Raw genomic sequence first — 26,302 nt, 5'->3', positions numbered from 1 at the left:
TATCAAAACCTTTCCTCGAGGGCCTATAGCTCAGTGGCAGAGCACTTGCCTAGCACATGGGAGTCCCTGGGTTCGATCCTCAGCACTACATACAAATAAAATAAAGGCATGCTGTCCATACTCAACTACAAAATAAACAAACAGATAAAACAAAACAAAAATCATTTCTCAACCATTTTAAGTTCTAAGACATCAAAATAAATAATTACAATTTATTTCTACCATGTGGAAGGCCTACTGGGACACAGTAGTTATTCTACCATTCAAATCTGCCATAATGAAGAAATTGTGATCTAAAAAGATTCTGCTACATAAAACACCAGGTTGGATTACTGAGATTAAAATGATAAAGTCAAGCTTATACAACTGGCTGGATAAGTGTCCCTGTTGGCAAAAGGCTCAGATTGCAGTTTGGCACCACCTGGTGGCAACTGTCCATGTAAGCATCCATATCCATGGGATCAATTTTATGTCCTGTGGCAGGATGGGGAAACCAGGGCAGCCCCAATCTCAGGAATGTGCTGGTTAAATGGTATTCTGTTGTAGATAGGGGGCCAGACAAGGAAATTTGCTTCCAGAAATGGCTCTGCTGGTTGTTTTATCACACAGCTTTACCAAGCTACCTCTACTAACTATCTTGCAGAAAAGGGCTAATATATCTAGATGTATGTTCTGATAAGATACATTAAAAAAAAAAAAACACTTTTTAAAAAGAACAATGACTAAAAAATTAGAAAATTCTCAAAATGATTACCCAGCAAAGTTTCTGTGGCTAAATGGATTATTTAGGAATAATCATGAATTTTAGCATAGAAATAACCCTATGAACTTTAAGGTTAGATCAGTCAACAAAAGACTATAAAATCCATAACAGAACTGAACCACAGAACTAACAGTACTTATTTGTAAAAGAGAAATAATATTACTTATACTATATGTTCCCTTACCCTTTCCTCATCCCTATCTCTTTCTTCTGCTCTACTAATATCCCAGTTTTCATGAGACTCTCCCCATCTTTCTTTTCCTTTTCCCTCTCTAGCTTCCACATATGAAAGAAAACATATGCCCCTTAACTTACGAGTTTGATTTATTTTGTTTAACATAATGTTCTCAAGTTTCATTCATTTTCCTGCAAATGACATAATTTTTTGTTCTTTTTGGATGAATAAAATTCCATTGTGAATATATATCATATTTTCTTTATTCATTCATCCACTGATGGACACCTAGGTTGGTTCCATAGTTTGGCTATTATGAATCGTGCTTCTAAAACATAGATATGCATGCATTGATATATATTTATATATATGTGTGTGTGTGTGTGTGTGTGTGTGTGTACGTGTGTGTGTATGTGTGTGTGTCTAACTGTGTATACAGACACATATGTATTATGATGACTTTAATTCTTTAGGATAAATACAGAAAAGTGGTATATTTGGGTCATATGGTGGTTCCATTCCTAGTCTTTTGATGAAACTCCATAATGATTTATATAGTGGTTGTACACTAAAAAGTGTTCCTTTTTCTCCACACCTCTCCAGTACTTATTATTGGTTGCATTCTTGATGGCTGCCATTCTAACTGCAGTAAAATGAAATCTCAGTGTAGTTTTGATTTGTATTTCTCTAATTGTTAAATATGTAGAACATGAATTCACATCTTCCATCTCCATATCCTACAGACACTTCAAAGAAACTAAATTTATATATATCATACTTATGATAATTATTTCTCTGTATTCCTACTAAAAACTTGTGTTTTCTAACATTTTAGAAACTATATTCACCATCCATGCAGGTATCCAATCCAGAAACATGGCATCCTTAACAATGTCTTATCCACCCAATCCAACCTAGTCCATAAGTCTTGTTGGGTCTATCTCCTAAACATTTTTCCAATATGGCCCATCTCTGCTACTACTAATTCAGTTCCATCATCACCTGTCATCCTGATAAAAGAAACAACTTCTACAAGTAGCCTCTTTACCTACAGTCTCATGTCATTCCTATCTAATTCTCCACATAGCAGTGATCTTTTGATACAAAACAAGAATATATCTTGCCTTCTCTTAAAATCTTCCCTTTGTGGCTGGGGTTATGATTCAGTGGTAGAGTGCTTGCCAGTGAGGCACTGGGTTCGATCCCCAGCAACATATAAAACAAACAAACAAATAAATAAAATCTTCCCATTTTTCGTCACAGGTCTTACACATGCATTATTTGGGTCTCTGTTTTCCACTTCTGTTTCATCTCTTATAACTTCTTGCCTTTTAATCTATGTTTAAACCATAATATATTATTTTCAGCTTGTTAAAACATTTTAATTTTGTTTTGCCTCAAGGCTTTGATATATGCTGGTTCTGCATTCCTTTTCCTTTCCTAACTTGTAGTCTTACTCTTGCTCATTACACAGGAATCAGCATGGATACTTCTTCCTCCAAGAAGTCTTTCTTATTTCCTCCCAAGGCTTGGTTAGATGCACAGTGGATATCAACCTTTGTATCCAGTCATACTCTCCATTAGCAATCACACTTTATGATAATTTTTTTCGCTGTATTTATCCTCCATTAGACTACTAGCTTTGTGAATGCAAAAGTTATAACTTTACCTATGGTATCTAGTATGTAACTGCATATGAAGGCCTTAATCAATATTTGCTAAATAAGCAAATTTGTTGCTTTAACAATCCCATGAAGAGTTTAAACATAAACTCTTTTAAAGCTTAGCATAAAAGCTAAGCATTTGGTCTGTGTTTTGAACACTAAGAAAAAGTGACCACAAGGTATAGAATGCTTCTTTCCTAATATATGCCTGGGATCAAGCAAATTTTTGCAAAATATTAAGAACTGCTTTGGAATTATTTAATTGATCTGTGTGCATTTCTCTCCAATCTCTTGAAGATCCTCCTGCCTTAAACATGCACTCGCATTAAAATGTCATAGCTTTGTTTTGAACAAAGAGACAACTAAGTACACTAGCAAATGAATCTTAAAATTATAAGGGTATGTGAATAAGCCTCAAAAAACATATATAGACAGCATGTTTCCAATTATATGATACTAATATAATGTGAAAAACTAAATGATATTGTATAGAAATACTTATTTACTGGTAACACAGATGATAAAAGTCTAAAGAAAAGCAAGGAAGTCATTAGCATAAAAGTCAAAATAGAGCTGGAAATGGTGGTGCATGCCTGTAATCCCAGCAACTTGAGAGGCTGAGGCAGGAGGATCACACATTTGAGGCCAGCCTCAGTAACTCAGTGAGGTCCTAAGCTACTTAGTGAGACCTTGTCTCAAAATAAAATATAAAAAGGGTTGGGGATATGGCTCAGTGATTAAGACCTCTGGGTTTAATTTGTAGTACAAAAAAAGTCAGAAATGTATTTGTTCTTTGGAAGGTAGGAGTGAAGCAGGAAGGAACTCAAGAACATTCCTATGGTACTGCATTTTCTACTTCCTGATTTGGATGTAGGTAAAGAGATTTAATTCATAATTATTAAATATTTGCTTAATATTTTTTCTGAAAGTCTATTGTATTTTATTTATACATATATATGCAAATATATGCAAGGTAAAAGAAAATGATCATGACATAATAACTAAACAAAAAACTAATGTTATTTAAATAGTGAGCTACTTTAAAAAATATATTCTTAAGATTAAAAATATGAACCTTAGCTCAGAACTTCAGATACCTTACAAAGGATTATAGTGCCCCGTCTAGTAATTAACAATTCAAATTCTAAAATATAAATTAAGTGTAAGGAAATCCAGAAGTGTCCCTATTTTTCACAAGATAAAAACATTACTTTAAAAAAAATTAATGTGTGTGCTACACACACACACACACACACACACACACATATTTTTCCCCGTCCCTGCTTTGCCGGTGGCCAAAGTATATATTTAATCTGATTACTGGTAATAAATGGTGATTCAGAATTTTTATAGTAAAACATTCTTCGACATTTTCATTGTAAATATAATCCTAGATTATGAACAGATTATGAGATTTCATCTCACTCCAGTCAGAATAGCAACAATCAACAATATAAGTAACCATGTTGGTGAAGATGGAGAGAAAAGGGTACACTCATACATTGTTGATGGGACTACAAATTGATGGAACCATTCTGGAAAGCAGTACAAAGATTCCTCAGAAAACTTGGAATGGAACTACCATTTGATACAGTTATCTCATCCCTTGGTATATACCCAAAGGACTTAAAATCAGCATACTACAGTGATGCAGCCACACCAATGTTTATAGAAGCTCAATTCACAATAACTAAGCCACGGAACCAACCTAGGTGTCCTTCAACAAAGGAATGAATAAAGAAAATGTGGTATATATACACAATGGAATATTACTCAGCCATAAAAAGTATAACCTCATGACATTTGCTAATTAATGAAAATATCTGGAAACTACTAGGCTAAGCGAAATAAGCCAATCCCAAAAAGCAAAGGCTGAATGTTCTCTCTGATATGTGGATGCTAAAACACAACAAGAGATGGGAAGGGGAAGAATAAAAGTTCATTGGTTTAGACAAATGGGAATGAAGGAATGGGGGGACAGAATAGGAAAGACAGTGTAATGAATCTGACTTAATTTTCCTACATACATATATAAATACACCCTATCAAATACATTCTACTGTCATGTATTTAGAAAAAGAGTAAAAGAAATAAATAAATAAATGCATACATACATACATCATACATCTCCACATCATGTACAACCACAACTGGGATCCAAATTAGAATTAGATATACTCTATATTTGTATAAATGTGTCAAAATATACTGTATGTCTAATTAAAAAGAATAATAATAATAAAAAAAACTCTTCCACTGAAATAAATAGCATTTATTTTCCCCTAATGTTGTTAGTCACTAACTAGGAGAAACTTATATACACTGGTCCAAAATTAAGTGTATAAATAAAAATATTTCTTCAAGGTTATCTAATATTTTTCAGGACCAGCAGTTAAATTAGTTTTTTAGGAGAAATTATTGGCATGTTATAAGAACTACTGATATGTCTCAGTACCCTCTAATTTCTTTCTTCCTTTTTTTTTTTTTTTTTTTTTTTGGTTCCAGGGATTGAGCCCAGGGGCGCTTCACCACTGAGTCACATCCCCAGCCTGTTTTTATATTTTGAGAAAGGGACTCACTAAATTGCTGCTGGCTTTGAACTCATGATTCTCCTGCCCAGCTTCCCAAACCTTTGGAATTATTAGCGTGTTCCTGGCTCTAATTTCTTTTTGATCCCTGTCCTCAGTCTGAATTGAGGAAAAGGCAAAAAGACAACTTATCCAGTACAAAGAGATAATGGTGTGGCTGGTGCTGTGCTTTGCAGACTAGGTCATGGAGAAGCTGCAGCAGGTCCTGAGCTGCCACGACTATGAGGAGCAGGGCCTGCTCATGCAGATCCTTAGGCCCCCTCTCTTAGTTACAACACTAAAATAAAATGGTTTATCATATGCTTCATGGAAACATTTTCATTCTTCTATCCTTGGAACTGGATTGCTGTGGCTTCCTGGTGGCACAAAGCTTTTTGCAGTGTTTTACACCCTTGGAAATCTTGCAGCATTAGCCAATACACTCTTTTAAATGGAACCTGTGAAGCAGCTGAAGAAAATACCTGAAATAAGAAGACTACCTGCAACAGTCATTACGCTTCTGTACTTTGTACTCATCCTGTGTGCCATCTTTGGTGGCATAAGAAGGAACTGGCCTTACAATTCTGCATAACGTGGTTCTTGTAAACCCCATATGCAAGGGATGTTTAAATGCTGCTCTTCTCTCTTAAGCTGAAAACCATAAACTACTTGTGGAAAAGACTGTTGGGATGTCAATAGTCCACTGTTAGAGAATTAAGCTGTTCCTAGTAAAGTGATAACTGCAGCAGCAGCTTAAGACCATTCTGGGTACTGGTAAAACCACACACTTAATTAAACTGCTAAATGCACGTAGCTTTAAATTTACTGCATGTCATTGACTTGTTTTTCTGAAGATAAGGAAATTTTAATCACTGCCAATATAAATAAGTTTAGCTAATTTTTTAAACCTTTTCAAACCAGTTTTTGAAATGTGAGTATTTAAGGAACAAATCTGTGCTATGAGAGATATTAAGATACTAAGTATATTTGACTTTTTAAAAATGTCTGTTTTTAGATATCTTTTTTTAACTTTAAAAATGTGAAACATTTGGGGGTGGGGTTGGGGCTCAGTGGTAGAGCACTCACTTAGCACGTGTGAGGACCTGTGTTCGATCCTCAGCACCACATAAGAATAAACAAATAAAATAAAGGTATTGTGGTCAACTATAACTAAAGAATAAAATATTTTAAAAAATGTGGAACATTTTACTATACGCTTAAAATTGCTTATTATGTATAAAAAATAAAATACATGTCTTTACAATTTTGAAATAAACCCCACCCTTGGGGGGAAGAAAAGAGATTATGCTAATACCAGAGTGAAAAGGTCTAAAGCCTGGTAAAGTCTATTCTAAGCTAGCTATCAAATATTTTTAGAATTTTAATATTCCCATTATATTGTATTTAGATTTATGACAAGTGCATTAAAAAAGATGCTAACTCACAAATAGTATTTAATTTCAATAACTTCTATAACCTTCAAAGATAAATAAAATATTACACAAGTTTTGTTTTATTTTACCTGTTTTCTCGTTCATACATTTCCTTAGAGGCACTTCGAAGCTGTTCAATTTCCTGATGAGTTTTCAATCTGATTTGTTCTAGTTCATTCTGTAGTTTATTTTCATATTCTGTTTTATAATGGTCTCTACAAGGAGTCAAAAGGAGTATCTGTGAATTTCTTTCATGGAACAAATAAGCTCTTGTCCAATATGTAAGATTTAAATCTCTTGATAAAAATCAAGATACATATATGCTCTATATACCATGTTTGGATAATGTAACAATTTTAGACATAAAGTTTTATAATTCCCCAAAATGCTGTTCAAAACTACTTGCATATAAGCTCACAACCTGTCCAACATACTACTCCAAAGCTATAATTACTACATAAGATGTTTGTAATTTCTGTTGGATACATACTTGTCTTCAAAAATATTTTCCTAGTAGTTTTTAATGCACATGGCTGAAGTTTGAAAACTGAAGGCATACAGAATGACTCTTCATTTAAAAATAATAATCTAGTGTGGAACATATGGAGACAGAAATAATATCAACAAAAACACAAAACCAAAATAACTCTGACTTTATAAATTGTTTCCTTCCATGTAGGACAATCATACACACGGTGGTTTTGAAACATTATGTTTCAAAACATTACACAGGGTAATGTCCAGCAGAAAGTGATGAAAAAAATATTAATGCTAGGAAAAAATTATGAACATGTGAACTGTTAAAGGTAAAATTTTAACTTTGTTTTAGTGCTTGATATGCTGATAAAAATAACTCAAGACTGATAGCTGGGTCAACTGGTGGGAAGGAAGAATGGAAGAATTTGGATTATGGGAAAGGGTTAGTGTGTGTGTGTATATGGTGGAATGAGATGGACATTATTACCCCTTTGTATGGGTATGATTGCATGAATGGTATGACTCTACATCATGTACAACAAGAGAAATGAAAAAGTTATGCTTCGTTTTTGTAAAAAATAAAATAAAATTAATTAAAAAATAAAATGATTTGTCTTCTAAAAAAAAAAACCTCAAGAATTATAAGGGCTATTTGTATAAAGAATCTCTAGTAGCTTAAACACATCTATCAGAATAGGGAAGGCAGGATTAAAATGTGGGGACTGATTCCAGGGCTTGGTATATGCAATCAGTGCCTGCTCATTCTTTTATGTTTCACAGTCAGGAAATCATGAGCAGACTTGGATTTTCTTCAAAATGATACAGCCAGAGATACACTGTATTTCAAAAAATACTTGTAGAAACATAGGGAATCAAAAAGATTATGCCATAAGAAAGACAGTTTTAGTATATATTTCTTTATCTAAAAGAAATATTTTTTTTTTGTTTTATGGGGAAAGTCAAAATGTCTTTTAAAAAAATCAATCAGATAGAAGAAAAAGTTGGCTCCGATCTACATATTGTGGGGTCAGGCTCCAAATTCCTTAATAGGACACCCATAGCACAAGAGTTAACAACAAGAATCAACAAATGGGACTTACTTAAACTAAAAAGTTTTTTCTCAGCAAGAGAAACAATAAGAGAGGTAAATAGGGAGCCTACATCCTGGGAACAAATTTTTACTCCTCACACTTCAGATAGAGCCCTAATATCCAGAGTATACAAAGAACTCAAAAAATTAGACAATAAGATAACAAATAACCCAATCAACAAATGGGCCAAGGACCTGAACAGACACTTCTCAGAGGAGAATATACAATCAATCAACAAGTACATGAAAAAATGCTCACCATCTCTAGCAGTCAGAGAAATGCAAATCAAAACCACCCTAAGATACCATCTCACTCCAGTAAGACTGGCAGCCACTATGAAGTCAAACAACAACAAGTGCTGGCGAGGATGTGGAGAAAAGGGTATTCTTGTACATTGCTGGTGGGACTGCAAATTGGTGCGGCCAATTTGGAAAGCAGTTTGGAGATTCCTGGGAAAGCTGGGAATGGAACCACCATTTGACCCTGCTATTGCCCTTCTCGGACTATTCCCTGAAGACCTTAAAAGAGCATGCTACAGGGATGCTGCCACATCGATGTTCATAGCAGCACAATTCACAATAGCTAGACTGTGGAACCAACCCAGATGCCCTTCAATAGATGAATGGATAAAAAAAATGTGGCATCTATACACAGTGGAGTAACACAGCACTAAAAAATGACAAAATCATAGAATTTGCAGGGAAATGGATGGCACTAGAGCAGATTATGCTCAGTGAAGCTAGTCAATCCCTAAAAAACAAATACCAAATGTCTTCTTTGATATAATGAGAGCAACTATGAACAGAGCAGGGAGGAAGAGCAGACAGAAAAGATTAACATTAAACAGAGACATGAGATGGGAGGGAAAGGGAGAGAAAAGGGAAATTGCATGGAAATGAAGGGAGACCCTCATTGCTATACAAAATTACATATAAGAGGTTGTGAGGGGAATGGGAAAATAAACAAGGAGAGAAATGAATTACAGTAGATGGGGTAGAGAGAGAAGATGGGAGGGGAGGGGAGGGGAGGGGGGATAGTAGGGGATAGGAAAGGTAGCAGAATACAACAATTACTAATTTGGCATTATGTAAAATTGTGGATGTGTAACCGACATGATTCTGCAATCTGCATTTGGGGTAAAATTGGGAGTTCATAACCCACTTCAACCTAATGTATGAAATATGATATGTCAAGAGCTTTGTAATGTTGTGAACAACCAATAAAAATAAAAATTATAAAAAAAATCAATCAGAAAAGAATATAAGAAAATAAAATGAAACATGATCTTAGTATTGTCCTAAAGGTTTTTAAAAAAATTACACATCTTCCTCAAAACCAGGAGTTCCCCCCACTGAAAAAGACGTTGCTAAAAAGAATGTATTTCTTGCCTGGATGTTACATATTTTTCATACATCTCTTCTCTAGCCTTTTTGGTTTCTTCAAGTTGAGCCTGAAGTCTTTCAAGGCGATCCTCTTCATGGGCACAGCGCACACTCAACTCCATGTTTTGGCGATTGAGATACTCTTTATCCTTTTGAAGTAAAGTTACTGTCTGCTGTAAGGTGGCCACCTATGGGTATAGAGGGACAATGTTCAGAGTAATACAGCCTTATTTTTCTAGGCTGACTGTATTCAATTCTTTAGTCATGTTTTCTCTCAACACATAAAAACTATCCCTTTAAAAAGGACTAATTCTTACCTTAAAATTGTCTATCCAAAAAAAGCTATTAAAAGTCTTTTTTTTTCCCCCCCTGGCAACTACATCAAAAAGGAAAACTGTCCCTCCCATAATTTTGCCCTGGGCTATTTTCCACTAATATTATACTATAAAATATAAATGATTCTACTTATAAGCTTACCTCTTTTGATAATTCATTTCTTTCTTTAGCTTGAGTTATGTGAGAGGCTTCAAGTATCTCATGTTTTCTCCTCAACTCGAATACTTCCTGTTCCAGTGCATCACGTTCACTATTAAAATCAAATGCAAATATACATACAAATTATTTATTTATTTATTTGTTTATTTATTTATTTTTATAGTGCTAAGGAACAAACCCAGGGTCCTGGGTACACTAGAAGTGCTCCACTGAGCAACATCCCCAGCTGCCCTCATATAGTGAGCATTTTCAGGAAACTGAACAGACACACTGAGCACTAGGACTTTGGTGCTACTTTATGAACTATAAACAATTTTTCAAATTTAGAAGGTCTGTGTTCAAAAACTTGTTAAGATAAATATAAATTTATTAAACCTAAAAAATATATATATATATAAACTAGGCCAACAAGTAAATAATAAAACTTTCTGAGGTATACTTTGGTATTTTTTTCACTAATCACCTTGAATCTTATCTTGAAGCCAAAACTTGTAAGAACTTACACATAGCTATAGGCTTTCAGTTCAATTGGGGTCAAAAAGCCCCTCATAATTTATCACTCAGATTGCACAGCAGCTATGTAAGCAGACATTCCTATAACCATTTTTTTTAGAAATTGCTTATGATTACTCAGATATTCTAACTCCTATTATTATATTATATTATATCATATCATATTATCTCTCTCCCCCAGAATACTAAATCTAAGAATTGGATCAAAATCACAATAGGCATCTTTAAAAATGAGCAGAAAAAGAGATTTGCTGACTTAATTACTCCTCTTCAGTCAGAAGCAGTGCCTTGTACTTTACTTCACTGACCTCCAGGTACTGCATGGAAAGAGCTGTTAAGAATTGTTTTCACGGGGGCTGGGGATTTAGCTCAGTTGATAAAGTGCTTGCCTCCTCACATGCACAGGCCTTGGGTTCAATCCCCAGCACCACACACACACACACACACACACACACAAAAGAAGTGTTTTCACCAGCTCTTTAATAACTCATTTAGATCCTGTTCCCTAACATACACTTGTCCATTGGTTTTAGATTCCATTGATGACTCTCAATCAAATATTAAGGAGGCTACAAAATGGTCATCCTAACAGGCACATACACTTACTGGTCCACATTTTACTCTGCAGATTCTCTTTCCTTCCTTACTTATTATTAGCATACCCTCACAAATTCCTATTCTATTAATAATTATAATTCGTTATTGTCAATATTCACTTTTATATTTAGCCAGCTGGAATCTTTTTAAACCAGTTACTGTTTAAAAAGGTACTGAACTGAAACTAGAAGTATCAATATGATCTTACCCACCATGCCTATTAAGCTTCCTCCCTCTACTGCCTTAGCCTACTAACAGATCCAAGAAACAATGACCAATGTAGTAATGACCATAGCACCCAGATCTTAATTTCTAAATAGCATCTCCCACTGAAAGAAATTAGGACTCCTTAGAAAAAGAGCTGAGACAATGACAACATAAAACTAGGAACATTATGTTATGCTAGAAGGCAAGGAACTGCTAAAATAAATAATATAAAAGATACATTCAGATGTAATTTATTGATTTTTAACTGCCACATAGAATTATCAAGGTCATATCCCTTTGTCCATTTTTTTTTAAACCATTCACTCTACCAAGTGAACCAAAAGGTCCAGTTTGAGACCCTCTTGTTTCTTTTTCTGTTCCATTTCTAGCACATGAGAATGCTTATTTCATGCTTTTTGATCAAGGCTATATTTTTCTTTCCTAGGTTTTTATTATAGAAAATGAAAAACATACATAAAAATAGATATAATAAACACCCATATTCCCATCATTCAGCTTCAATAAGGATCAACTCATGACTCATCTTGTTTCATTTATCCTTCATTCATGGCCCCTCTGGAATATTCTGATGACTACACTTGTTAGTTTTGTCTTTTTATATTTTATCTATCATTGCTACAGATTTATAGTGGAAGCAGGGCATCAAAATACCAACTTAAAATATTATCTGACCATCACAATCTACTTCATTTTTAAAAATGTATCTCTTGATATTATTTATAGCATGATACACCAATTAAAAAAAATTGTAAAAAACAAAATATAATGATTCTTTTTTAAATCTAGCTTTATTCAGGAGGTCACCAAGTGTAGTTCTTACAGATTTCAAGTTCTAAAAGTTACCATATTAGCAAGACTAATAATAATAATGATAATAACAATAGATATCATAAGTTTGTCACAGTGGATGTAAAAATGCCAATGTTAATGAGCTAAATTTTTGCAAAGTCACTTATGATGTTAAATAATTTATAATTTAAATAATACAGTTTAAAGCATTCATTTATTCATTTAACAAAATATTAAGTGACTATTATAATTCTAGAATTAATTTTAGGGGCTGATGTTGTAGCTCAATGGTAGAGTGCTTGCCTAGTAATCTGAGGCACTGGTTCAATCCTCAGCACCATGTAAAAATAAGTAAATAAAATAAGGTATCATGTCCTTATTTACAACTAAAAAATATCTATAAAAAAAAGGAAGAAGGGCTGGGGCTATAGTTTGTGGTAGAGCGCTTGCCTTGCAGTGTGAGGCACTGCGTACAACCCTCAGCACTACATAAATAAATAAATAAATAAATAAATAAATAATTTTAGGTGCCAGGAGATATAACAGTGAACAATTAGGAAAAAGTCACTCCATCTGCATGTACATGGTATATATATTTTAAAACATTCATGAGTATGCCTTTATTGATTTTGTTTATATAATGCAGTTACATATATTAGCACCGCCGCATAGGTGACAAAACAGACTCAGAATAAAAAGAGATTTACCTAGAAATTTATAGATAAAGAGTGCAAAAGGATATTCCAGTTAAAGGAAGATATTTGATATTGTTACTTAGTAGCAACATATTTGGGAAACATGTTTTCAGAAAGTATTATTATTATTTTTTATTGACAACAGGTTACTTTATCCAGCTATAAGACACCAAATGACATAAATAAATACCAACCAAATTTGTTATTTATATACAAATTTGAGACTTTTGCTACAGATAATTTCAGTTTGAAGAACACTAACTTGGCAAAATGCTCTCCTAAGCTTGACATTTAACTAAGTTTAACTTCTAAAGTACAAGTTAGAATCCAGAGTTTACAGTAACAATAATCACAAGTATACATGAGTTAACAAAAATCGAAGGATAGCCTTGAATCTCTTATACATTTAGGAAACAGTGTTAGTAATCAGAATTGACTTAGTCAAAGCAAAGGGATATAAGATAGGTCTTTAAATGACAGTGTGGCCCTTCTATGTCAGATACAATGTATAAAAGAGAGCACTTATTGGTTATCTTGCCTATAAACTTACGTAAACTTTCATTTTATAAACTTTTACATAACACTTAGACAAGGCTTAGACAGATATAGTTCTCAAGTGCATACATATACCTAGTCACATATATTCTGGGTATCAACTATATTGTTATAACCTAAACAACAGTTGTTTGTTTAACCAGTTACAAAGTAGTCATTTAAAACTTTAAAAACAGATACAAAAAACCATAATTCCTTTAAAGACTTAGTTTCCCTATGTTAAAAAACCTGTCAGATGTAAGAAAATTATCTTGATAGATAAGAGATCAATGTTCTAGACTTTGTTTCATATCAGTACATTAAAATTTAAATAACTTTAATTGACTGTGCAAATTATAGCCAATTTAATTGAAAACACAAAGCTTTTAAGATTCATCTCCTGCAAACCTTTTGTGATTTACTTAAATATTCACAACTTCTTTATACACTCTTAGTTTTGTCCTCCAGAAAGTACTATTTTCTGAAAAAGTGCTGTTTATTAAGAAAGAACAGCTCAACACCCTTCTGGGTAGGTAGGTGGGAAAAAACTGAAGAATTTAATTTTATTACATAAAAATGATTATTAAATAACATTTTAAAAATATTTACACATGTGGGATTTTATTGGGCTCCTATCTTCTTTTTCATTTTAAAAGACAGTAGCAACTTATGAAACAAAATACAATTAACAATGTTGATGGTGAGAATTCAAGTCTGTGATGTGTGTCAAAAATGAGAACAACTATTGGAGCCATCTTAATTACTTACCTCTTGACTTTATCATAATTCTCTTGACGGTAGTCACCTTGTTGAATTAACTGCTTTGTGTCTGCTAATTCTAAGGCCAAACGTTGACATCGAATTTGAAGTTCTGAGTAATTTCTTCGATCTTCTTCATATGTCTAAATGAAAGAAACATTCCCAGCTAAACACAGTTGACAAATTTTGTATTGAATCCTTCTGTTAAGCAGTGAATATCCTCATAATAAACTAAAAAATCCTGAAAATTTCTACATTATTTAGTAAATTTTCCCCACTCAAAGGTAATATTAAATTCACAAAATTGTTTGTAAGTTCATTTGTTTAAATCTAAATTGTTTTCCAAATAACAAATACGACAATTACTATACTACTGTTATTATAGTAATGTCAAATGACATTTTTCAACATTTATTGAGTCACTATTGTATGTCAGTGATAAAGAAATGAATAAGACAAAATCCTTGCTCTCTAGGAGTATACAATTTCGAGATGAAGAGCCATGACTATAAATATCTAGAATAAAAATTTTTAATGAAGAAATTAACCATGATTAATTAAGCTGTGGTATATAGGGAAAAAATTGTGTGGCCCTTGGAATACATCTGTATGTTCATATCCCCCGTACTATCACTATACTAGTAGCACATATTCACTGAGATATGAGGAGAGATGGAAGTAAAAACCTTAAAGTACATGACAAAGTCTGGACAATCTTACTTGCTTTCTATAAGCCTCATTTCTTTTTTTTTTTTTTTAAAGAGAGAGTGAGAGAGAGAATTTTAATATTTATTTTTTAGTATTTGGCGGACACAACATCTTTGTTTGTATGTGGTGCTGAGGATCAAACCTGGGCCGCATGCATGCCAGGCAAGCGCGCTATCGCTTGAGCCACATCCCCAGCCCAAGCCTCATTTCTTATCATTCCCCAAAGTCACACTTCATCCTCCAACTCATATGGAGATTTAAACTTCTCTGAGTGTACTATGCTTCCTCTAATTTGTTGCTACTACCTGAATACCTACTTATAATCTGAATATTTTCTTCCTTCAAGAACCATTCTTACTGTACATCAAATTAGTTTTCTTTATATCTCACCAGAATGGAAACATCTTAAGGTCAGGGACTATGTCATGCTCCCCAGTGGATCTCCATCATTTGACATAGTACCTGATATATAAAGAATAAAATAAATGCTTTGCAGTAGTTTGAGGAATAAATGAATATGGGAACTTGGAGGGAAAGCAGGACACAGGCACTCAATTTCTACCTATTTTCTCCCTTTGAAGTCATCAGATCTTTCATTCAATCATCAGCTCCACCCCCAGAACCTGGAATGTTAAATACATCCTGTCCTAAGTGATTCCTTCTTAACAGCTGACCAGCTAAGTGTGGTCACATTTACTCCACAAATACCAACTGAATTATTGTTATATGACTGGTTCTGGGCTAGATACTGTAGACTTAAAGGTAAATAAGACAGGTTTTTTCCCCCTTTCTCTCTCTTGAAACTATTAAATATAACTTTAAATTTTTAGCTTCCAAATTTCTAACAAGGTGCTGTTTGAGAGATGTAATTTAGAAATAACTGTATGTAGTGTGTTTTGCTCCAATTTAGTATTATGTTCTCCTACACTGAAGTTCTCTATGAGAATAGAAGAAATACTATGGTATTTATTATAGGATTACAACTAAGGATACTATACCACTTCCCAAGGGATCATCACATACTCATTTCAGACTTAAGTCCTAAAGAAGCTCTAGTTCTAAAGGATACTCTATAATTCTAAACTCTACTAATCATGTACCCATTTTGAAAGACAGTATAGTGTTATGGCTAGGAAGGCAAGCTCCACAGTTCAAATGTTTAGAATTGAATTACCTGAAGAATGACTTTGGGCAGGTTAGTTTACCTGTTTTAGTGTTTGCCTCACAGGGTTCTCCCAAAGATTATATCAAGTAATACATGTAAAGTCCTCATAAAAATGCATAACAGAGTAAATGATCAGCTATAAGATAATACGATTAATATGTTTTTTCCTTGCTTTGGCTTCCAGAGAGATCACAACTCAATTGATAGTTCAACTTTTTAGTAAGTGTACAAAGACCATGACAAAATCCAAAAGAATATAAACATAAGAAATATTAAACTCTTAAAGGATGAACAAAAAACAAAGAGCCCAGGGAACCTACAGGGGCTTTCATAAAAGCAAAGGATAAGCCTGAAGTGTGTCAGGAACAATAGTAGAAAAGAGTGCTCTGAGGAGTTAAAGCAGTCAATGGTAGTGAGTACCACTGAGAAAATTAACAAACCTTTAAGTATCAAGGGTGGAAGGCTGAGTGGCAGAGACTGAAGCATATATACTGAATACTTAGTATATTCTTATTTTGTGCTATATTCTATGCATTATCTCAATACTTTATGACGGTATATAAAGATTATCCTCATTTCTTTTTAAAATTCTTTTTTAGGTGTTGATGAACCTTTATTTTATTTATTTGTATGTGGTGCTAAGAACTAACCCCAGTGTCTCACACATGCTAGGCAAGCACTCTGCCACTGAGCCACAACCCCAGCTCTATCCACATTTCTATAGGTGAGGAAACTTAGGCTTAGAGAATCAAATCTCCAAGAGCTCCTAAATAGTGGAGTGAGTGCTCTAAGCTTATCAAACTCCAAGACTGTAAGAAACTTCTAGGGGCTAGGGATGTGGCTCAGTAGTAGAGCTCTCGCCTAGCATGAGCGGGACACTGGGTTCGATCTTCAGCACCACATAAATGTAAAATAAAGATATTGTGTCCACCTAAAAGGTTTTCAAATATTGATGGGAAAGAACTAACTTCAAAAGAGGTGCTTATTTTGGAGAAAAGAGGAATTATAGAGGGCAAATACCCAGAGAGGACTTAGGGAATGGGATCAGCAGCTACCCTTGTCATAGAAGACATTTTTCCACCCTAATACACAGTATTAAAAACCTAATTTTTTATAGCGTTTATCAACTTGCCTCAGGTCACAGAAAACTCCTTATCCTAATGCTTCACATATTTATATTATCCACCTAGTTTCCAAAGGCATATAAGATTTTTTTATTCATTGAGGACAAGAGTCATCCCACTATATGCAAGAAGAACAAACAAATTGGAATGAGTATATATGGAAGTAAGTGCGTAGGTTTGGTGGCATGAAATTGTGGAATTTCTCATCTGAGGACTTCCATTTTCTCTGTGAAATCAAAGACCAAGTCATCCGTTGACAGTGAGAAGGAAAAGTAAAAGCTGGAAATGTGAGCAGGGTGGCGAATGCCTAAATTAGTTTCTGAAGAAAATGAGAAAACTAGAAAAAACAGGACCACAGTATAATTGTGTGAGCCCACCTGAAGCTGGTAACAATTAACTTGTAGTGCTTGTTACTCCTTATGTGATTTTTCTCCAGGAGTACTCTGTTAAAAAAGGGAGAGTTAAGTTTTTCTCAGGCTACTTTGAAAAAAGAAATTGAGGAAGAATTAAAGAATAATGGTAGAAGGCTTAAGACTGCTAACATGCATCATGAGGAAGGAAGACAGATTTAGGAAGAGACTGATAAATCATATGAGATTGAAAATTTTGTTAAAGATGAGTTGAAAGCAGATGATTCAGAAAAGTGGAAATACAGGAAGCAATATATTCAGTGGATCAAACTGAATTAATAACTTCAGAAGTAAATCAATTCTGGTAGCAAGTAACAGAATGTGGGCAATAAGACAGTGTTAAAGTAGAGAAGAGGCAATATCCAGAGATGAGAAGATCAATGAAATAAAAGTTCAGGGTTGTAGGTGAATCACAGAAGTAACACAGGCAGCAGTTGAAGTGAAAAGGAGGACTAAATCTACAGCAAGACTTTCACTATATTAAGAGAATGTTCCAGTGGTCTGCAAAGAGGAAGGGTATAAGGTAGAGTATCCAGATGACCTGAGTACACAAAGAAGCAGAGGTTTTGTGAAGGTGGTAGTACAAAGATCTAAAAGGGTAAACATCTAAGGAGGATATTGGCATCTGACTTTAAAATATATGGATATGAACTCCTGGTGGAGATAGCAGTTCCATGGGAGATAATATGGTGTCTGTCTACGTGTAAAATAAATATGTCTGCATATATGGGTACATATATATCATGTAATATATAAGCATATATATGTACATTAAAACTTTCTTTAAACACCATATAAGAAAATACAGGCAGAAATTCAGTATAGAAATGTATATTTCCTACTAATACTTTGCTTAGAACTTTTCAACTGAAAATAAAAATGATTACTTTGCTTCACTTATTACAAACTAAAATAGAAAAAGGTATAGCACTGAAAAATGTGGAAAATAACATCTTCCCTTAAATAAGAGACAAAACCTTAAGACTGTAGACTTTGTGGATGACACTAAAAACAAGAGAAAAGATTATTTTGTATTACCATCAGCATTCTTCCCTGACCTAAGTTCAGCATCAACTTCTGTGGGAAGACTAAGCTGCAATTTTGAGTTAGATGTCCACATTATCTTTTCTTATAGCACCTGGTTCTTCTGTCAGAAAAGGTATTGCATGTGAGGAGAGCTGACATTACTTGCCTCCTACAACATACAGAAAATTTTTAGAAGTTTTCTATAATCTAGTCCTCTGTGTTTTAAATATAAGGTGTGGAGAATTCCAACGTGGCGGCTGGCGCGGAGAGATCAACTCTGACCTCTTCAGCTGTGAGGGCATAGGGAGTTGTAAACAATCTAAATGCTGTTTGCTCAGGATCACTAGGCAATGCTGAGCTGACGTGGATCTGGGGCGAACAGTCTGGGCCTCTCAGAACACCCACCGAGCCTGGATCGGCTGAATTCAAGCTCCCGTTCGCCTGCTTCCCGCAGACAAACAGCTGCGACTCAGCACTAATCCATCCGGCTGAAACAACTGGTCGGCCCTTCTGATCCTACGGAGGTAAATGCCAACCGAGCCTTCATAGGTAGTGGCCACAGGTTTGAAACGGGGCTTGGGAGAGACAGTAAGGACCCACCCATTGCATTGGTCACCCGGCAAAGGGAAACGAACTGTCGCCATTTGCAAGAGATACCACCATGGCAGAGAACTGACGTCATCAGACTGCGGCGGAGGAGATAACTTCATAGAAACCTGCGGCTACAGCTGTGTAATCCCCTAGCCTTCCCTCTCCAAACAGCGGGGAAACCTTAAGGGCCCCTCCCAGCTCTCCCGTGAGCGCGATAGCCAGACCGAGGGAATCAGACGTGGCGCGGAACTCCCGGCTATCGCTCCCACCAGTGCTGACAACTGAGGACTCTTGCACCAGCTCCCGGGGGCGTGGCTACCGGAGGGCAAGTAAAATTCGCTGAAATTCTCAGCCCCAAGCTCTACAAACTTAGGGTCTGAGGGAATGGCAAACGGAGAGTGTGCCCAGTCGTTCATGAAAACAGGGCTCCCGGGAGCAGCAGACCTGGCGTGTAGCCAGTATTGTGGTGAGCGGCACCCGTGAGAGGGGCCTGGCTTGAGGAAAAGTGGGGAAGTGACTAGACACAAGAGGAGGCCCTAGGCACTCAGGATTGGAGACCCGCCCAGTCTGGGAGGAGGAGCTGCTGCACAGTGATTGGTTCCCACGTATTGAGAGGAGAAGCTTGGCCTGGTGGGCACAGCGCCACCTACTGGAAGAGAAGTTAATCAAACTCTAAGACTGCATTTATTAGTTTTTTTTTCTTTTTTTTGATTTGGGTTTTTTTTCATTTTCATTTTTCTTTCTTGTTGTTTTTTAAATTTTTTAAAATTATTTTTAAATTTTTTTCTTCTAATTTTAATTTTTATTTTTTTATTATTATTTTTTTTTAATTTTTTTCTCTTTTAATTTCCTATTTTTTTCTTCTTTTGTCTTTTCATTTCTTTTCAATTTTCTTATTCCCCCTTCCTTGAATTCTACCTGCTTACTCTCATTCTCTTTAGTGACTTCTTCCCTTCCCTTCTAATACCTTTCCTCCCAAGCATCAAATAAATTTATAGGAGTAAACAGTAACTCAGCAGTCAAACAGAACAAGAAGTAACATGAGCAGCATGAAAAAGCAAGGAAGAAAAGGAGTACAAACAATGCAGGACAGCCTAAATATTGAGGAGGACCTAGAGGCATCAGAAAAATGGTCATATAAAGAACTCAAGGAACACCTTAGACAGATGGAATGGAACCTTAAAGAGGATACGAGACAGCAAATTCAAGCAGCAAAAGAACACATTGCGAATGAATTATATAAACAGATAAAAGAAGTTGTTAAGCATCTTTATCAGGAGATAGAGATTGTAAAAAATAATCAAACAATAATTCTAGAAAAGAAGAAAACGATAAACCAAATTAAAAACTCAATTGAGAGTATCACTAACAGAGTGGAGCAAGTAGAAGCCAGAATGTCAGATAATGAGGACAAAATATATCATCTTGAAAAGAGTCTAGCCAACTCAGAAAGGCTGGTAAAAAAATCACGAGAAAAACATCCAAGAGTTATGGGATAACATAAAAATATCAAACTTACAAGTCATTGGGATAGAAGAAGGTACAGAGATTCAAACCAAGGGAATGAGTAACCTGCTGAATAAAATAATTACAGAAAACTTTCCAGAAATAAAAAAGGAAACAGATATACAAATTGAAGATGCATACAGGACACCGAGCACACAGAATCACAGTAGACCAACGCCAAGACACATTGTTATGAAGATATCCAATATACAGAACAAAGAGAAAATATTGAAAGCTACAAGAGAAAGGAGGCAGATTACATTCAGGGGTAAAACAATAAGGTTAACAACGGATTTTTCATCACAGACGCTGAAAGCAAGAGGTCATGGAACAATGTATTTCAAACACTGAAAGACAATGGATGCCAACCAAGAATTCTGTATCCAGCAAAATTAAGCTTCAGGTATGACAAAGAAATAAAAATCTTTCCATGATAAACAAAAGTTAAAAGAATTTCCAGCCAGAAAACCAGCATTGCAAAGCATTTTGAGCAAAACACTACACAAGGAAGAAATGAAAAACAATAACCAAAACCATCAGTGGGAAGTGCCTCGGTAAAGACAGAGGGCGAAGGGAAAGATAATCATGGAGAAACAAACTAAATTTTTTTAAAAAAGGATAAATAATCAAACATGGATGGAAGTAAAAACCATATATCAATAGTAACTCTAAATGTTAATGGCTTAAACTCTCCAATAAAGCGACATAGGCTGGTAACATGGATTAAAAAAACAAATCCAACAATATGCTGCCTCCAGAAGACACATCTGATTGGAAAAGACATACACAGGCTGAAGGTGAAAGATGGGAAAAAATATACCACCGCACACGGTCCTTGTAAGCAAGCAGGGGTGGCCATCCTCATGTCAAATAAAATCGACTTCAAGACTATGTTAATCAAAAGGGATAAGGAAGGACATTATATACTGTTAAAAGGAACCACTCACCAACAAGACATAACGATTATCAATATTTATGCACCAAATAATGGTGCTTCAACATTCATAAAACAAATTCTCCTCAAGTTCAAGACCACAACACAATAATTATGGGTGACTTCAACACACCTCTCTCACCACTGGACAGATCCTCCAAACACAAGCTGAATAAAGAAACTATAGAACTCAATACCACAATCAATAACCTAGACTTAACTGACATATATAGAATATATCAACCATCATCAAATGGATATACTTTTTTCTCAGCAGCACATGGATCCTTCTCAAAAATAGACCATATATTATGCCATAGGGCAACCCTCAGTAAATATAAAGGGGTGGAGATAATACCATGCATTTTATCTGATCATCATAATGGAATGAAACTGGAAATCAATGATAAAAGAAGGAAGGAAAAATCCTACATCACATGGAAAATGAACAATATGTTACTGAATGATCAATGGGTTACAGAAGACATAAAGGAGGAAATCAAAAAATTCTTACAGATAAATGAAAATACAGACACAACATATCGGAATCTATGGGACACAATGAAAGCAGTTTTAAGAGGGAAATTCATCGCCTGGAGGTCATTCCTCAAAAAAAGAAAAAACCAACAAATAAATGAGCTCACACTTCATCTCAAAGCCCTAGAAAAGGAAGAGCAAAACAACAGCAAATGTAGCAGAAGGCAAGAAATAATTAAAATCAGAGCGGAAATCAATGAAATTGAAACAAAAGAAACTATTGAAAAAATTAACAAAACTAAAAGTTGGTTCTTCGAAAAAATAAATAAGATCGACAGACCCTTAGCCATGCTAACGAAGAGAAGAAGAGAGAGAACTCAAATTACTAACATACAGGATGAAAAAGGCAATATCACAAGAGATGCTACAGAAATACAGAAGACAATTAGAAATTATTTTGAAAACCTATACTCCAATAAAAAAGAAGATAGTGAAGACATCGATAAATTTCTTAAGTCATATGATTTGCCCAGACTGAGTCAGGAGGATACACACAATTTGAACAGACCAATATCAATGGATGAAAATGAAGAAGCAATCAAAAGACTACCAACCAAGAAAAGCCCAGGACCGGATGGGTATACAGCAGAGTTTTACAAAACCTTTAAAGAAGAATTAACACCAATACTTTTCAAATTATTTCAGGAAATAGAAAAAGAGGGAGCTCTTCCAAATTCATTCTATGAGGCCAACATCACCCTGATTCCGAAACCAGACAAAGACACCTCAAAGGAAGAAAACTACAGACCAATATCTCTAATGAACCTAGATGCAAAAATCCTCAATAAAATTCTGGCGAATCGAATACAAAAACACATCAAAAAAATTGTGCACCATGATCAAATAGGATTCATCCCTGGGATGCAAGGATGGTTCAATATACAGAAATCAATAAATGTTATTCACCACATCGATAGACTTAAAGATAAGAACCATATGATCATCTCAATAGACGCAGAAAAAGCATTCGACAAAGTACAGCATCCCTTTATGTTCAAAACATTAGAAAAACTAGGGATAACAGGAACTTACATTGTAAAAGCTATCTATGCTAAGCCTTAGGCTAGCATCATTCTGAATGGAGAAAAATTGAAGGCATTTCCTCTAAAATCTGGACCAAGACAGGGATGCCCACTCTCACCACTTCTATTTAATTTAGTCCTTGAAATACTAGCCAGAGCAATTAGACAGACAAAAGAAATTAAAGGCATAAAAATAGGAAAAGAAGAACTTAAATTATCACTATTTGCAGATGACATGATTCTATTCCTAGAAGACACAAAAGGGTCTACAAAGAAACTACTAGAACTAATAAATGAATTCAGCAAAGTGGCAGGATATAAAATCAACACACATAAATCAAAGGCATTTCTGTATATCAGTGACAAAACTTCTGAAATGGAAATGAGGAAAAATATTCCACTCACAATATCCTCAAAAAAAAAAAAATACTTGGGAATCAACCTAACAAAAGAGGAGAAAGATTTATACAATGAAAACTACAGAACCCTAAAGAGAGAAGTAGAAGATGATCTTAGAAGATGGAAAAATATACCCTGTTCATGGATAGGCAGAACTAACATTATCAAAATGGTGATATTACCAAAAGTTCTCTATAGGTTTAATGCAATGCCAATCAAAATCCCAACGGCATTTCTTGTAGAAATAGATAAAGCAATCATGAAATTCATATGGAAAAATAAAAGACCCAGAATAGCAAAAGCAATTCTAAGCAGGAAGTGTGAATCAGGCAGTATAGTAATACCAGATTTCAAACTATATTACAGAGTAATAGTGACAAAAACAGCATGGTACTGGTACCAAAACAGGCGGGTGGACCAATGGTACAGAATAGAGGACACAGAGAATAATCCACAAAGTTACAACTATCTTATATTTGATAAAGGGGCTAAAAGCATGCAATGGAGGAAGGATAGCATCTTCAACAAATGGTGTTGGGAAAACTGGAAATCTATATGCAACAAGATGAAACTGAATCCCTTTCTCTAGCCAGGCACAAAAGTTAACTCAAAATGGATCAAGGAGCTTGATATCAAATCAGAGACTCTGCGTCTGATAGAAGAAAAAGTTGGCTCTGATCTACATATTGTGGGGTCGGGCTCGAAATTCCTTAATAGGACACCCATAGCACAAGAGTTAATAACAAGGATCAACAAATGGGACTTACTTAAACTAAAAAGTTTTTTCTCAGCAAGAGAAACAATAAGAGAGGTAAATAGGGAGCCTACATCCTGGGAACAAATTTTTACTCCTCACACTTCAGATAGAGCCCTAATATCCAGAGTATACAAAGAACTCAAAAAATTAAACAATAAGATAACAAATAACCCAATCAACAAATGGGCCAAGGACCTGAACAGACACTTCTCAGAGGAGGACATACAATCAATTAACAAGTACATGAAAAAATGCTCACCATCTCTAGCAGTCAGAGAAATGCAAATCAAAACCACCCTAAGATACCATCTCACTCCAGTAAGATTGGCAGCCATTATGAAGTCAAACAACAACAAGTGCTGGCGAGGATGTGGAGAAAAGGGTACACTTGTACATTGCTGGTGGGACTGCAAATTGGTGAGGCCAATTTGGAAAGCAGTATGGAGATTTCTGGGAAAGCTGGGAATGGAACCACCATTTGACCCTACTATTGCCGTTGTGGGAATATTCCCTGAAGACCTTAAAAGAACATGCTACAGGGATACTGCCACATCGATGTTCATAGCAGCACAATTCACAATAGCTAGACTGTGGAACCAACCCAGATGCCCTTCAATAGATGAATGGATAAAAAAATGTGGCATCTATACACAGTGGAGTACTACACAGCACTAAAAAATGACAAAATCATGGAATTTGCAGGGAAATGGATGGCACTAGAGCAGATTATGCTCAGTGAAGCTAGCCAATTCCTAAAAAACAAATACCAAATGTCTTCTTTGATATAATGAGAGCAACTATGAACAGACCAGAGAGGAAGAGCAGGAAGAAAAGATTAACATTAAACAGAGACATGAGATGGGAGGGAAAGGGAGAGAAAAGGGAAATTGCATGGAAATGAAGGGAGACCCTCATTGCTATACAAAATTACATATAAGTGGTTGTGAGGGGAATGGGAAAATAAACAAGGAGAGAAATGAATTACAGTAGATGGGGTAGAGAGAGAAGATGTGAGGGAAGGGGAGGGGGGATAGTAGAGGATAGGAAAGGTAGCAGAATACAACAATTACTAATTGGGCATTATGTAAAATTGTGGATGTGTAACGGACGTGATTCTGCAATCTGCATTTGGGGTAAAAATTGGGAGTTCATAACCCACTTCAATCTAATGTATGAAATATGATATGTCAAGAGCTTTGTAATGTTGTGAACAACCAATTAAAAAAAATTAAATATGAAGTGTGTGATTAATGTCTGTTGAAAATGGGAAGCAAAAATAGGACATTACATAGAGTAAAACAAGAGATGCAATAAATGTAATCTTTTCAAACATAAAGAATCAGACACAATTTCAATTCACCAAATCTTTCTAACCAAAAATTTCTGCATAAAAGTAAGTAGGTTAACAGGAAAGTGTAATTTTTTTTTTAATTGTTGACAGAACTTTATTTTATTCATTTATTTATATGCAGTGCTAAGAATCGAACCCAGTGCCTCACATATGTAAGGCAAATGCTCTACCACTAAGCCATGATCCCAGGCCCTGAATTTTTTTTTTTTTTTAAAGAAAAAAATTACACAGGGAAAAAAAGAATGATCCAAGCCATTGAGACGATTTAAACTGTTTGCTAATGGCAGCTTTCTACCTGTCAGAAACGTAATGGATTCTGAAGTGCTAGAGTTAATGTCACCTTTTCTGTCTTCTAAATGATTCATACAATGAAATAAGGCAAGCTACATCTAGCCTGAAAATAGTAAATCTATTACTATAATGGTATGTTTCTTGTTTTGTCCATAAAATCCCCTTTCCCTATATATATCCACATATGATTCTGAGCTCCTTAAAGACCTCTCCTCCATACACCCAGTACCCTTAACAGTCATTACACTGGAAATGCTTGTAGAATGAATTAATATTAAAAGCACTAACATTTAAAATAACTATACTCAAAGTATAGGAA

At 35.0% G+C, this 26,302-nt stretch overlaps 1 protein-coding gene and 1 pseudogene across 1 annotated transcript in view; one reads left to right on the top strand and one right to left on the bottom strand.

Annotated features, from left to right (window-relative positions):
* Pibf1 (progesterone immunomodulatory binding factor 1) overlaps window positions 1-26,302 on the bottom strand; it is a 239,713-nt gene that overhangs the window by 177,508 nt on the left and 35,903 nt on the right. Inside the window, exons 6-9 of the mRNA XM_026398092.2 lie at window positions 14,172-14,305; window positions 10,030-10,138; window positions 9,559-9,740; window positions 6,692-6,817 (exon numbers count right to left, since the gene is read on the bottom strand). Coding sequence (XP_026253877.1) covers window positions 6,692-6,817; window positions 9,559-9,740; window positions 10,030-10,138; window positions 14,172-14,305 — 551 coding nt within the window. The remainder of the gene's footprint in view (window positions 1-6,691; window positions 6,818-9,558; window positions 9,741-10,029; window positions 10,139-14,171; window positions 14,306-26,302) is intronic.
* On the top strand, window positions 5,375-5,824 carry LOC113189351 (vesicle transport protein SFT2A pseudogene; annotated as a pseudogene).

This window comes from Urocitellus parryii, chromosome 2 (genome assembly GCF_045843805.1).
Source record: "Urocitellus parryii isolate mUroPar1 chromosome 2, mUroPar1.hap1, whole genome shotgun sequence".
NCBI classification, from domain to species: domain Eukaryota; kingdom Metazoa; phylum Chordata; class Mammalia; order Rodentia; family Sciuridae; genus Urocitellus; species Urocitellus parryii.
The sequence above is the reverse complement of the archived record's forward strand: the minus strand, read 5'-3'. Positions and strand labels throughout refer to the sequence as shown.